We start from the raw sequence: 13,529 nt of genomic DNA, 5'->3' as shown, positions 1-13,529 counted from the left end.
CATACCTCCTCCCACTTGCTGCTCGAAACACATTATTTTTCCATTCCCCTCACGTCGTCCGTTTATAGAGCCTCATTCTCAAGACGTACTCCTATTCCAAACGAGCGACGACCTTATGGAATTAACTACGGTAAATTTAGGGTATGAGTAGTGTACCAATGTACTCATATAAATAAACGCGGAACTATGCCTCGCAACGAACACCAATTTATAATGAATGATACTGTCTTCAATGAAAAAAAAAAAAATGAAGCATTCAGTGAACCAGTACCGGCTTTTGTGTGAGTTCGAGTATGCCAAAGGAACGGTGTGAGCTACACGGGAGTGCGAGTAAGCCTTCGCAAAATCGCAGTCGTCTATTAAAGTGTGTGGCCATGCCTTCATTGGGAGCGCGGAGTATTTCCCCAGCGTCCCCAGCCCGATCGTTGCATTCACCACGTACCGGGCAAATGTAATTTACATGCCTCTAATTATGTTGGAGTACCGTCGCAAAGGCTGTTATCAAACCTGCAGTTGTGTCTCTCCCGGCACGCGTAACGACTAACCGTTCTTGACTGTCCGAAGTGACTAAACCTAATTGTTCCTGGCTCCAGAATTCTGCACCCTCCCTTCGTCAGGTACGAAGTGGTAGGATATAATCTAACCGGGCATAAAACGGGCAGGGATACGATAGGACGTAAGGGGATGACATATATCGACGTGCTTGTCCTCCATGTTGTTCCCAAGCGCATAGCAACGTCCCACACACACGCAGATACATATGATGGTGATGGGTTGGGCGATTCACCGCCGCTGAGGCGGTACACTGCCCTATTTCGCGTTGGGGGTGGATGAAGGGATGATGATAGGGCTTTCAAAGAGCCGTCGCCAGACCGGTGGAGCACAAGTACTCCGCCAGAAGACGAAGGCCCTGCGTCTGGTGGGCAGCGTTCGACCACGGACCGAGGATCTTCGCTAGGTTGAACGGCCGCTTGTCAATGCGTTGCATAGAACGTCCCAGGCGAACATTCAGACACGGAATGATAATAATAATAATTCGAAGTTTACGTCGCGAGACAACTGAGATCATGAGCGACGCCACAGCGGTCGGTCTGTGGACTGCTTTTGCCTACCTGAAGGTTCTTGCGATGAAAGCTCATCACACGGCACCCCGTATTAACGTCTCTCGCAAAAGACGGAGTGTCTAAGCAACTTGTACCCTGCCACCAAGTTGCTAGCGTCATCGGCCGGGTTCGAACCCGCGATCTCGGGGTCAGTAGGCGAACACGCTACCGACTGAGCCACCGAGGCCGGTACGGAATGATAATGGTAAGTTCATAATCACAGAATGATAAATATGCGAGTGACGAAAAATAAATCAATAAGGGTAATTGGAGTAGATTTACACGTAAGGTGTGTCAGCATAGTGTTGCTACATGCTGCACGTGCCGCAGGGTAGGACTGCGGATAATCTCGTCCACCTGGAGTTCTTTTGACATGCGCCGGAAATCTCAGACACACGGTGCTGGAAGCGATGTTTACCAATGCAATGTTTAGCAATGTTTGTTTTATGTTTGGTGTTTACGTTTGTTTATGCGAGTGGCAACACGACAATGGAAACGCGCATGGCCTTCGGCTGTCGCATACAGTGGAGCGCCATGTTTGGTTTTCACTTCGGGAGTTAGGATAAAATTAGAAGCGAATTTTCAAGCTGTAACGGGTTCAAATGACAAGTGGTAGCTTGCAGGGATCCATCAACATTGTTCGAATATGCACCATATTTAGGTTGTTGCTGCTTTCATCGTTTTAGGCAATTTTCCTAGCAGTGCCAACGTGTCATTGAAGTTTCGATAGTAGTACAATTGATTGAACCCCTCTTATTGTGTACACTGATCAGGATAGGTCGCGAGTAGCGTGTCAGCTGATATAAAACCCTGGATTTGCAGGCCTGGTTGTTTCTTTCCGTTATGGCGATTCCAATTTCGCATAATGCGTAGAGAAGTCGCTAAGGTCTATTTCGACCCGTTTCTCGCTTTATATGCATCCCGTGAACTACAACATATCCGGCACAACCACCTTTGATGCTGGTCTCCTGTCAACGCTTCGACTCTAGTCGGCGAACACGGAAGAACGCCCTCGCGAAACTTGACAACCGACCTTTTAGTGTTGAGAAAGTACTGGGGAGCTGGCCAAGGCAGCACCAGCAACCTGCGCTGTGTGCACTGGCGAACTACCTCAAGGACATATTATTTCAGCACGTATACGTGCTGAAATAAACTTTTAAATAATTCAGTGCTTTCACACGTCAAGCGTCCTGGAACAGCTGGTCGCACCACTGCGACCTACGTTTTCATTTTTTTTATTTCTATTTCTATTCTATTCTGTTGATGAATCAGTCATCATGCAAAAATATGAAATAGCGAGTTACGCTGCTTTACGAAATTATGACGAGGGACAAGGTGTAATGAGAAACAACGTGTCTGCCATAAGTCCAATATCCGACAAACTACTTTTCTGCGGTTTCTCGGTTTATTGGCTATATTACAGTTATGTTATAATTGGTTATACTAAGACGTTAATAAGTTCTCATCAAACACACACGAATATTTGAATGAAGTGCAAGCAGAAAGGAAGTGCGTAAGAAGGATCAGTGTAAAAGAGAGGTTGTGGTTGTCAATGCTCTCTCGAATGACTGTTGCGGTCGATCTTACGATGACGAAGGGGCTCCACCCACCGCGTCTTTTTCACAATACCCTGACTGACTTATACTTCCCATGTACATGACCGCGATGATTGAGAAAAATTGCTTCTAGATTGAGTTTTCATTCCTCAAAAAATAGCAGGGCTCGGAACCGTTATTTTTTGGGGTTCGGTTCAAGTTCCGGTTCAAGGCTATCGGTCCGGTTCGGGTTCGGGTTCAGCGCAGCCAAAGTAAAGGTTTGAACCGATATTTATTGATTCGAACCGGTTTACGTCTGCTGTACTAATCAGCAGAGTTCGAGGTAAATCGCTACTGTAACTAAGTTCCTTTTGTTAGTAACTTGTACTAGAGTTCCGGGTTGTCGGATTTATGTGAACATAATTCGAAAACATATAGCCCGGTGAAATTTTAAGCAATTCGGATTAATCCGAAAAACTCCTCTTGGCAGATGTTTTTTTTTCGGATAACCATGTTATTGTTCTTGGCCTCCTTTTGTGTCCTGGGTTTCTTCTGACCTCGGATACCGGCCCCGTCGGAACGTGACTTAGCGTTTTCTTCCGCGGTCATACCGACCACTTTGAGGGTTCACAGCCCGTGTTTTTCCCCAGTGTGTTTCCCTATTTCCTTGTCCGACATTGACCTAAGCACTAAAATGAGCATCGAACCGAGCTCATATGGAGTGATCTTTTTGGAAGGGCAACTAGATGCAGTGCTGACGAGAAGATGGGACGCAAAAGAAAGCTGCACTGAGACTACGTCAAGGAGTAGTCTGATTTCGATGAGTTCACATCATCCCGAGACCTCAATGTAGAGGTTGTCGTATGTAGGCACGGCTATAACAGTGACCACAGTACACGTAAAGGGTGCATTTGGAATTGCGGAACACAATCAGTGTGCGTCGGACGAAATGTATTTTTAAACTTGTGGTCTTTAGTGTTGCGTTTTCGTTGTACAACCGTGCATGCGCCGTCAAGTTTTCTCCAAATTTCGGATATTAACTGAGCTGTAAATCATGCACTCCGATAAACTTCGTTCTTCGAAAAACCAATAAACTCCGAAAAATATCCTCCGGTAAAGCCCAGAAATAAAACCGTGAACCCTACTTGTAACTTAACTCGGTACTTTTACGCCATTGTAACTTTCAGAGGGACTTGTTTCTTTTTCAGGTAACTTTGTCAAAGTAACTTAAACTAAGTTACAAGTTACTTTTAATTCTTTTTTCACTCGCGTACACTTATTCTCTTGCTTTCTCTCCGGTTCTTTCAAGGAATTTTATGCCATAAAACGTGATATTCAATCAATACGGTATTCTATTCAGAAAGTAAGAACAGCTGCCATTGAAATGAAGCTGAACCATTGTGCGCCCACAGGGACTAAGATGCAAAGCGTTCGAATTGTTGGACATAAACGATAACGATCTAAGCGTGTTGCACTCCTCCGCAGGCAGCTGAACGTTGAACTCAACTGCTCACACGCCCAGCAGCTGCGTAGTGCTATTTTGTGTCCGAAGTAACTTGGAAGTAACTCGCTCTTGTTTCTAAGGAACTGCGAGTTACATTTCAGGCTGAAGAACTTGGATATTACCTCAGTTACATTTTTCATACGGTAACTTAACCCGTAACGAGTTCTTTTTGACGGGTAACTTCTCTATCTATGCTAATTAGTGTATCACATGTGAGAGGTAATATCAGGTATCTTGCTCCTCGTTCCTACATCTTACTCCCTCGACAGAGAACCATGCAGTTCACAGCAGATCATCTTTTACTGTACTGAAAAGTGCTGGGAAATGACGCACAGCGTACCATTGAACTTCATTGCAAAAGGGTATCGCCAATTTCTCAAGAAAAAAGGAAGAAAGCGGTCATGTGGAGACAGGAGTATCTCAGAGTCCCATTCGCAGGCCAGCACGCTCCCCGTTGAAAAGAGGGCGGGAGGTCGCTCCTGTGTTCCCTTCCTCCATGCTCTGCACCACACGCCCAGCCTCTTTCCCTTCGTCGCTAGAGGTCTGTGTTGCTTGCGGATGTCACTGTGAACTATTAAAATTTACGCCGCCTTCACACTGCGGTGCGGAATGAAAGGAAACAGCCGAGGCAACAATGCAAAGTGTAGCTGTCGTGCAGCACATCTTTTTTTACACCTCGAGTTACAAAAATGTACAGGGATGTAGTGATGGGGTAGCATTCTGCTCAATGAGCGGAAGTCATCCCCATATCATCGTCATCATGTATTTCTCTCTCTCTCTGTTGGAGGTGAAGCTGTAGGAGGTACATGGACTAACCAGTTCTTAGTTTATTAATTTGTCTGTTCTATAAATTCGGCAAGATTCCGAGCGATGCAGGGAGCTTATGCGCGGCAGCCGAGAGGAAAGGTATAGGCGTTTTTACCGTCTCGCGAACCGGTTACCGCATCATATTTTTTCGGTTCAGTTCCGTTCGTTCAAGGGGAGACAAAAAATGTTTAGGTTCAGTTCGGGTTCGCTTCGGCAAAAAATAACGTTTTTTTTGCGGTTTTCGGTTACGGTTCAGTTCCGGTTCCGACCCCTGAAAAATAGTATCCACGCGGCGGCTGACGTAGATCATCCTGCCGTGTTGACGCTGTTGTTATTGATCTAAATACGGTAAATTAATACCAGCTTCGATCTGTCGAACAGTGTGAGGCGGGATGTCGTTGACGTTTTCTCCGCTAGAGGCACGCAGTGTGAGAGTGTGGAGTTCCTATTGGCTGAATTAATGTTGCACAAACGTATTATTCATTATACGGCGAGTGGAAATATATTTTGAGCTTTGGCATGGTTTCTCCTCCCTTTCCGCGCCACATGCAATTTCGGGGAGGGGGAAGGGGAGACAAATAACGGAGAGCGATATTAAATACGGATATGCTTCGCATGGGTTTGGGTCGCGGAATGTAAGAATTGCACATTCGTGGCATGAAAGCGGGGTATAAGTGCAGTATCACGCATATCGGTTTGTTCTTTTTTGAAGGCGAATAAAACACTGTGTGCGGCGATCCACATCTGTGAAATCCCCATCCCCATATTTTTCTTTATATGTCCATTCATTCATCCATTGTTTGTGGCACCGACACTGTTGAAGCCATACCCTTCAGTTTAGGATATTATTGGATTGGAGACTTGCTGTTGTGGAATAATATATTTTCCTGTAATTCATGAGCACCAAGTCGCGTACATGTACATGTTATTTATGCAAACACGAACTTCTTGAAGAGGAAACGACACACACTCACGTGCCAACCAGAAACCATCGACATCAGACTATTCAGTATGTCCAATTCATGGACCTTGGCATAGGCTGTTACACATAGATCCTCGATGGCTTTGAGTCGCGCTCCATTATGACGTTTTGCTTTTCTCGCTATCAGAACTTAAATCTCTGTTGCACAGAGCCCACCCTTCTTCATTGCCTGCACTACCGACCTTCAGATCCACACTTTTAGTGCCTCGAAGTCAGCTGAACTCTCGCCATGTCAAAATTGCTTGGTCCATGGTCACATCAGCCCACCAGCGCTCTGCCCTAAAGGGACTTCTAAAGTATTTGGATACCGTAGGGCTTCGATCCTCAGTGTGAAGCGACTCAATATTCCATTTCACCACATTACCGCCAGCAACGGGGTAGGGTATCGCCCTTGGCGATGAAGGTCCCCAGTCACCATGATCTAAATAAAGTTGTTGCCTTTTCTGTTGGGTGTGGTATATCTGCCACAGGTAATGGTAAGAGTAAAGAGCAATGTGGTGAATGCAGGATGCAGTAACGCGGTTTTGGAAGTGATATCGAAATACGTACTGAGCATACGTAGAAGGGGCATAGGGCTGGAGAACGGTGATTTGATTTGAGTGTAGAAAAAAGCCGGAAGTTGGAGGCTGATTCAAGCAGTGGGTATCACCAGTGCAAACACTTGCCGAGCGAAGGCATAAGCGTTACTGAACGGCCGTGAGTATTCTTTCTCTGCTGTATCAGCTTAGATGCAGGGTTCCGCATTTTAAATACCCGTGCCGACGCTGCTGCAAGGCGCGCACATAGCTGTGACAGCCCCATCGCAAACCTACCGCTCACGGCATCGGCTTGCCACCTTAAAATCCGTCGATGGTCTGCCTCTGAAACCCGCCACTTCATTGCAGACGCTATTCGATGCAACACATTTCTCCGAGCCATCGACCCCGCGATGCGACTTTACCCCTCCCAACACCTTACCAGGGCCGAGGAAACCCTCCTTCATCGCCTCCGCCTTAACGTCGCCTACACTCCGTCACTCCTGCACAAGATGGGCAGACGCGGCAACGCAAACTGCGATGCCTGCGGCGCCATCGCTGACGTAGCCCACCTCCTGCTAACGTGCCCGACGTTCTCGGCGCCCCGTGCCGCCCTCGCCCGACGCCTCCAAGCCTTGGGCCACCACCCCCTCTCGCTCGCTACACTCCTCGGGCCTGTCCCGCGCCCTGGGCAACGGGATGTTACCAAGGCACTCTTCGAGTACCTCAAGGCCACAGAAATGATGACCGCCCTCTGAAGCACAGGCGGCAAGCCTCACCGCCCGCAGCACATCGTTCCCATCGCGGCTTCTCCCGCACCTGTTTTTTTCCCCTCTTTCTCTTTCTTTTTTTAAGGAGTAGCAAGCCGGCACTTGCCTGGCTGACATCTCGTTTGTGTGAATAAACATATACCCCCCCCCCCCGCATTTTAAGTGTTTGTTATGTGATCTATTCTGCTCATATCATGCGGTGTTATGCGTTCGGCTGACCATAGGCGTATTTGAAGTGTGAAAGAGACAACCGCGACTCTCTGAGATCATAAGAAATGTGGAAGAGTAGCGAATCTAAGCACTGAGCAGGCATTGTAGAAAACGCATGCATAGTTTGCCTAGGTTGCCTCGTCAGAAACAGCTGAACACTTACTTTCGCTTTACTACGCCAAGCATCGAAAACGCCCTCTCAATATTTACACTTCATGTGGGGAGGGCTTACGTTGCTAGGTGTACAAAGGAAGGCCCGTGAGTTGGATTCAGACTCAAGAACGTAAGATGGCTCAGACCTTTTTTTGATGATATGTAAGCAATAGGAAGAAAATTCTGTAGCAGTTTCGCAAAGTGTTTTACTCTCTCGGAGGACGGGGCGCATAAATGTATAGAAGATCATGGTGCATTGTGCATAGAAGGTCACGAGCACACAGAACATCAGTGCGTGCGACCAACGGACGCCGGGTGTTTGAGGGAAAGGGAACGGAAAGTGCCATATTTCTCCCTTCATGGTTATTTGAGCAAAATGATAATTTCGTTGCACGCACATGTTTTTCACATCGCAATCCGCACGTGCAATCGGCGTTTTTCGTCTTAGACTGCATAAACCAACGTATTGGCGTACATGTTTGTCCCTTCGGTTTAAGCTTAAAACGTGCAACCCTGATTATGGTTGATAACGACTCTCGTTTCAGTAGAATATATAAGATTCACATCGTGTCCTGTCTCTGTGTATCTTCAAAGAAAACTCTAGTTTGTAGTCGTCTGGCAGAGAGCAGTAGCTTCTTCAGAACAGTAGTACTATGCAGCGCAGAGCCGCCACGAGGCGAGTTTGCGCCCTGGGCAGGGTAAACGTGAAGCCCCCCCCCCCCCTTTCTCACTGCCGTCAGAAGCTCTGTAAACAGAGACAAGGAAACGACCATTCGCACTGCCGAGATCTCAAATTCAAATTCTCTTCATTCCCGCTTTATACTGTACAAACAACCTGCCTGGGCACGTCGCTACGGCTCTGATGCAGCGGCCGTTTTGCATTTAAACACCTCATGTCATCGCTGTCACGTGTCTTTTGTTGTTGTTTTCCAATCGCTTTCCGATGTTTTCACACTGGTAGTAAATTTCAACCAGCAAGTCCTCAGCATGTAGATGCAAGGAGAGATATTAGTACCCTCGTTTTTGTTAAGCTGTTACTCTTTATTCTTTCCTCCCCACTTCAGTACACGAGTCCCATTATTTTCTGTGTTCGTGTTGTGTACCTCGCAGCCCTTTGGATTTTCGTTAAGCTGTTCACATGGACTGTGCGGGGATACCGTGGGCACGTTATTGATTATGGCTATCCACTATTCTGTGTATCGTTGTATCACCTGCGCATTCCTTTACGCTCGAGACCCCGCATTCACGATGCAACAGCAATGAAGCGCGTGCGGAAATTCTATGCCTATAGTTCTCATCCCCTCATTATCGATGGTCCTGACTTCCTGACGGCAGCATGGCTGGAGTCCTCCGGTCATATTTCGGACGAGGCCCTTCAATCACGAACAACCTCAACAGAAGCGCAAGCACGTCGCAAATGATTCAAGACACCAAACCCGAGGAAAAAAAAAAGAAAAAGAAACTCAGTCTACACTCGATCAGTGCACCGTTGAAGTCAACGCATCGATGATGTTTGTGGAATATGTGGTCGCATGCGAGTCACCTGCGCAATGGATTATCTACAGTGATTCAAAAGCCGGTCTCCAGGCCATATTGTCTTTCTTGACAAAGGGGTGTTTCCAACATTGTACACCAGATCCTCGTCACTTACCAGGAATCTACAACAGCAGGTCATAATATTATACTGCAGTGGATTCCGGGACATGCAGGCATTTGCAGCAACGAAGCTGCAGATAGCGCACATAGCGGACATAGAGCATATGTCCTCAGCGCAATATCTTGTGCCATACTCAAAGGCAGATGCGACACACCTGTTGAGATCCGTCACAAGAACAATCCTCAGGCAACAGTGGCTAGATGAACAAGCTCAACCTGTTTCCTCCTCGTCTACTCGTCTTCTTCGGCAAATAGATCCGGAGTTGAAGTTCAGTGTCCCACAAGACCTTACTCGCCCGGTGCAGTCACTTCTTCACCGATTTCGATTAAACGTCCCGTACGGGCGTCAGTTTCTTCACAAAATAGGGAAGGTGAACTCTGCGAACTGCTTAACGTGCCCCGTTGCGGAGAACACAGAACTCATTCTTATCCATTGTAACAGGTATCCCACCCAATGTTCATCATTGAAGGCCGCTCTCGACCGACTGGACGGTAGACCTTTTGACATTGCAAAGACGTTAGGCGTTTGGCCCTCCTGCAAGAGGGATGCAGCTCTGACTACACTTGTGAATCTTATTGCGCAGTGTTGATTGATTGATTGATTATTTAAAAGAAAACCAGAGAATCCGTTGGAATCTTTGGAATCCGTTTATCAGGTTCTGTGCACTGTCGGTGCGTGATGTTGTGATTGTTGCCGCTATTGTTGTTGCTATTGCGCTGTCGTTCATGTTGCGCATGTGTTATCGCTTTGTGTATAATTGTGGCCGCGAGACTACGTTTTGGGTGCGTGTGTTACGACGCGTTTCTGTTCTTTCTATTTTTTATATTTTATTTCCTCTTTCCTTTTCTTAGTTGAAGAGTTAGTCGGGTGCCGAATTCAATTTCTCCATATTTTTTTTTTAATTTACTCAGTATCAACTATCAACTTATCGTTGTTGTTTTTTCTTGATAGGGATTTAGTCTCTGTCTTAAATGTATCAATTTCTTCTTTCTTTTTTCTTGACAAACTATGATGGCGAGTAGCATCTGTAGCACTTTCGTTGCCACGCCGGCTTCCATGTGCGTGCAGCGTATGTAACCGCCATCTCCCTGGCCACGTTTGCAGCTTCAGGAGATCGCAAACTGCATTTGTCTGGTGTGTAATCCTTTAATACTGCAGTGTTCACGCTACACAGTCTCACGTACGGTTGGTACTCGAAGCTACATCTCTCTACCAACACACACGTCAAGCGACTTCTCACTTACTTCGTGCAGAAGTATTTCTAATGAGACCTTTTTTGACGCACTCGTCACTTGTAGAAGAACAAAGCAGGATGAACATAAACAGGAACGAAGCAGTTAATTTGGAGGTGGAGGGTGTTTAAAAAATTCACAAATGTGTCATTCATAAACACTGGGCAACGAATACCTGAGTAACGTCCTTGTACTTTCTTTTCAACGCGCACGAGAAGTTTCGCTTGCAAGCTATAATATTAATCGAAATTGCATTCACCTTTCATTTGATCTGGGTGTATTCACCTTCTTCTTTTTCTCTATCTCTCTCTCTACGAAGGAGGCAAAGGCGTAAGCGTATTGAAGACGCAGCAGTCACACTTTGTTAACGTCAATGGGAGGATGGAAGGACAGAGGACGAAACAAGAAACAGGTAACTATCCTTGTTGTTGAGTTAGCTGAGTTAGCTTGATTGTGTTATTGTTGTTTGTACTTATATGGAGTTCGATACTCCGCTTTCTCATGACATTTCCTGTTATTGTGCTCGATTTGTGTGCCTGTCTGTGATTCTGTTGCTTGCGCCCTGAGAAGAAAGCCCACTGTGTTGCCTTGAGCGAAATTGGTGCTGTTTGCAAGACAGTGAGGCATATGACCTCAATGGACACAAAGTGAAAACCCTGCGCGTTCTCTGTGTCAGGGTACATTATAGTTCCAGGGAACTTAAGGTGCGCTTGATTAGCTGCCATTACTAACTCAGTCACTGTGTTCGAATACCCCTCAGAAATCAATGCAGAACTCCAGCATATAGGAGACATAATGCAAGAGCAACACGCTATTACCTCATGCCTCTTTATATTGATAAGAACAGTTCATTGAGATGTACGTTCTCTTTTCCTTTTTGCATGCATGGTTTATAGCGTTAACGATATTATTTATCTAAACGTAAGCTGACGAGTATGATGCGAGCGACTGACAGCTGTTTCGTAGTACTATCAATCGAAGCCATAGAGTTCTGCATGTTTAACGACGTTGTTCACAGGAACCCGCCAAGTTCACCAAAGGCAAATCTCGCCTGAAACTTTTCACAAACTGAAACTTAAAATCAATAAATAAAGAGAGCAATCTACTGTACAGGGTCTCCACACATGGACGCCTCGGGGTGCTCGTCGTTCCTGGCTCCCTATTACACTTGCTGGAACTGCATTTGTGATTAATTAAACGCTGCATGTCCGGAGGATACGACGCACTTCCTTGTACATTGTAAACGATACATGTAATTGCGAAAAGGAGCGCAGGAAGTGGCGTTCGTACGAAGGGGACCCTCATTTCGTGCATCAGATGAGCTATTAAATAGTGTATATTTTCTGTGTTACTATTACTGTTAATTAATGGGTGCGCACTTGGCACTCAGTCACTGTTCACACCGTCGTAGTGAAAATAACGTCAGTCGCAACAGTGAAGCAACAGCAGGCTGCTGCGTGGCCACGTGGGCACTACATCGGCTGAATTCGGAGAAGAAACACAGGAAGGAACAAGGAACTCCTCCAAACTCAGAACTCCTGTGCACATCCGGATCAGAACTTCTGGGTGTGACATATCATTAACATAAAGCTACTAACTTTCTCGCTCTCGCCGATGACATGTGCGAAGGCCTCGATTGGATAGGTTAGTAGTATAGGACAGTGCAGGAGGAGCGTTAGGTGCGCTAACACATAGAAACAGGCCTTGGGTCCGTAGCAAGACGCCGCCACCTGAATACCGCTTGAGAGCCGCCTTAGAGGCAATATACCAGCTCCGGTGGCGCAGCGGTAACGCGTGCGCTTGGAGACTGGGAGGTCCGCGGTTCGAATCCGTGGGCCGGCTGTGCCGTCTGGGGTTTTTCCTGGGTTTCCCTCAGATGTGTAATAGGCGTATGCCGGCACAGTTCCCCTGAAGTCGGCCCATGGACGCAGCTATCCTCCCCCCGAGCGAATTCCGCTCGGTCTTCCACTTCACCCTTTCCTCTCCTCCTCTCCACCACCTTTCCCTTCCCGAGAAACATGCCGCCTAATCAGGCAGGCAGACCTCTCGGGTTCCTCCCAACGACACTCCTCCTCCTCCTCCTAGAGGCACTATTATTTTCTTTGTGAAATGAGCAGTATATGCAGATGTACACTAAAAATACGTTACGTAATCGGTCTAATTATGAAGCCAGTCGTGATGTCACTAGCACTAGGAAGAGCGCCAGTTGTAATGCCAATCGCGTGAAGGAGAAAGCCCAGTGAAATAACTTATAAGAAATGGAACAACAGGGGACAAGATGGTACACAATTCTTTTATGCAGGATAATATAAACTCGCTCCTTTTTGGGTTCAATTTCACAGCTTCTACGCGGCTCCGCATCGACATCTGTGTGCCACCGGACAACGCTAGCACCTGACAACCGCCGTGCAGGGGCTAACATTTACGCCTTCCGCGTGTAATGAGCAGCCAATTTCACGTCAGATCGCGCAGGGTGGTCCCACCGACCTCCTGGATTTTCATAATTTTTTTATATATATAGAAGATCGTCATATATGGTGATAAACAGGGTAAAACGAATGATTTCTGACAAATAGTTTTTGTACAAATAAATCGAGAAAATCCGGCCCTAAATTCGAGTGTTTCACTTCTGCTGTTCTTCCACGCGCTTGTCTCCAGTGTTTTAAAATATATCATTGAGAATTTTTAACACTTTAGTATGAACCCAGGCCAGCAGGCCAAGCACAAATTTTGGTGCACAGGTGCAGTGCTCTGTGATATAAAAACTTTCGTCCATGCTCGAGCGCGCAATTTCAACACGTCATTCTCTGGCTGTAGATGTCCCTTGTTCCCATACTTGGCACCAGTTTACTCGGACTTTAATGCTCTTTCATTTGGGTATATCTATTGTGAACGTACTGTCTGCACGTCTCTGCTAAAAGAAGTAAAATGTGGGATGTCTGTGGGGTATGTTTAGCAAAAACAAGAAATTTGCACGACTGTTTCTCGAAAAGGGCCCCCGTTTGATTTCATATATGTTTTGCCAGGACATGACCCAATCTTAGGACTTTACTTTGCTGTA

General features: G+C 46.4%; 1 protein-coding gene across 2 annotated transcripts in view; it reads left to right on the top strand.

The window, feature by feature from the left end:
- The window catches only part of LOC135385773 (uncharacterized), a 163,369-nt gene that overhangs the window by 109,145 nt on the left and 40,695 nt on the right, over positions 1-13,529 (top strand). For both annotated transcript variants that reach the window (XM_064615286.1, XM_064615285.1), the window contains one exon: positions 10,788-10,880. In XM_064615286.1, coding sequence (XP_064471356.1) covers positions 10,788-10,880 — 93 coding nt within the window. The remainder of the gene's footprint in view (positions 1-10,787; positions 10,881-13,529) is intronic.

The sequence above is a fragment of the Ornithodoros turicata genome, chromosome 2, assembly GCF_037126465.1.
Source record: "Ornithodoros turicata isolate Travis chromosome 2, ASM3712646v1, whole genome shotgun sequence".
Classification (NCBI taxonomy): domain Eukaryota; kingdom Metazoa; phylum Arthropoda; class Arachnida; order Ixodida; family Argasidae; genus Ornithodoros; species Ornithodoros turicata.
The sequence above is the reverse complement of the archived record's forward strand: the minus strand, read 5'-3'. Positions and strand labels throughout refer to the sequence as shown.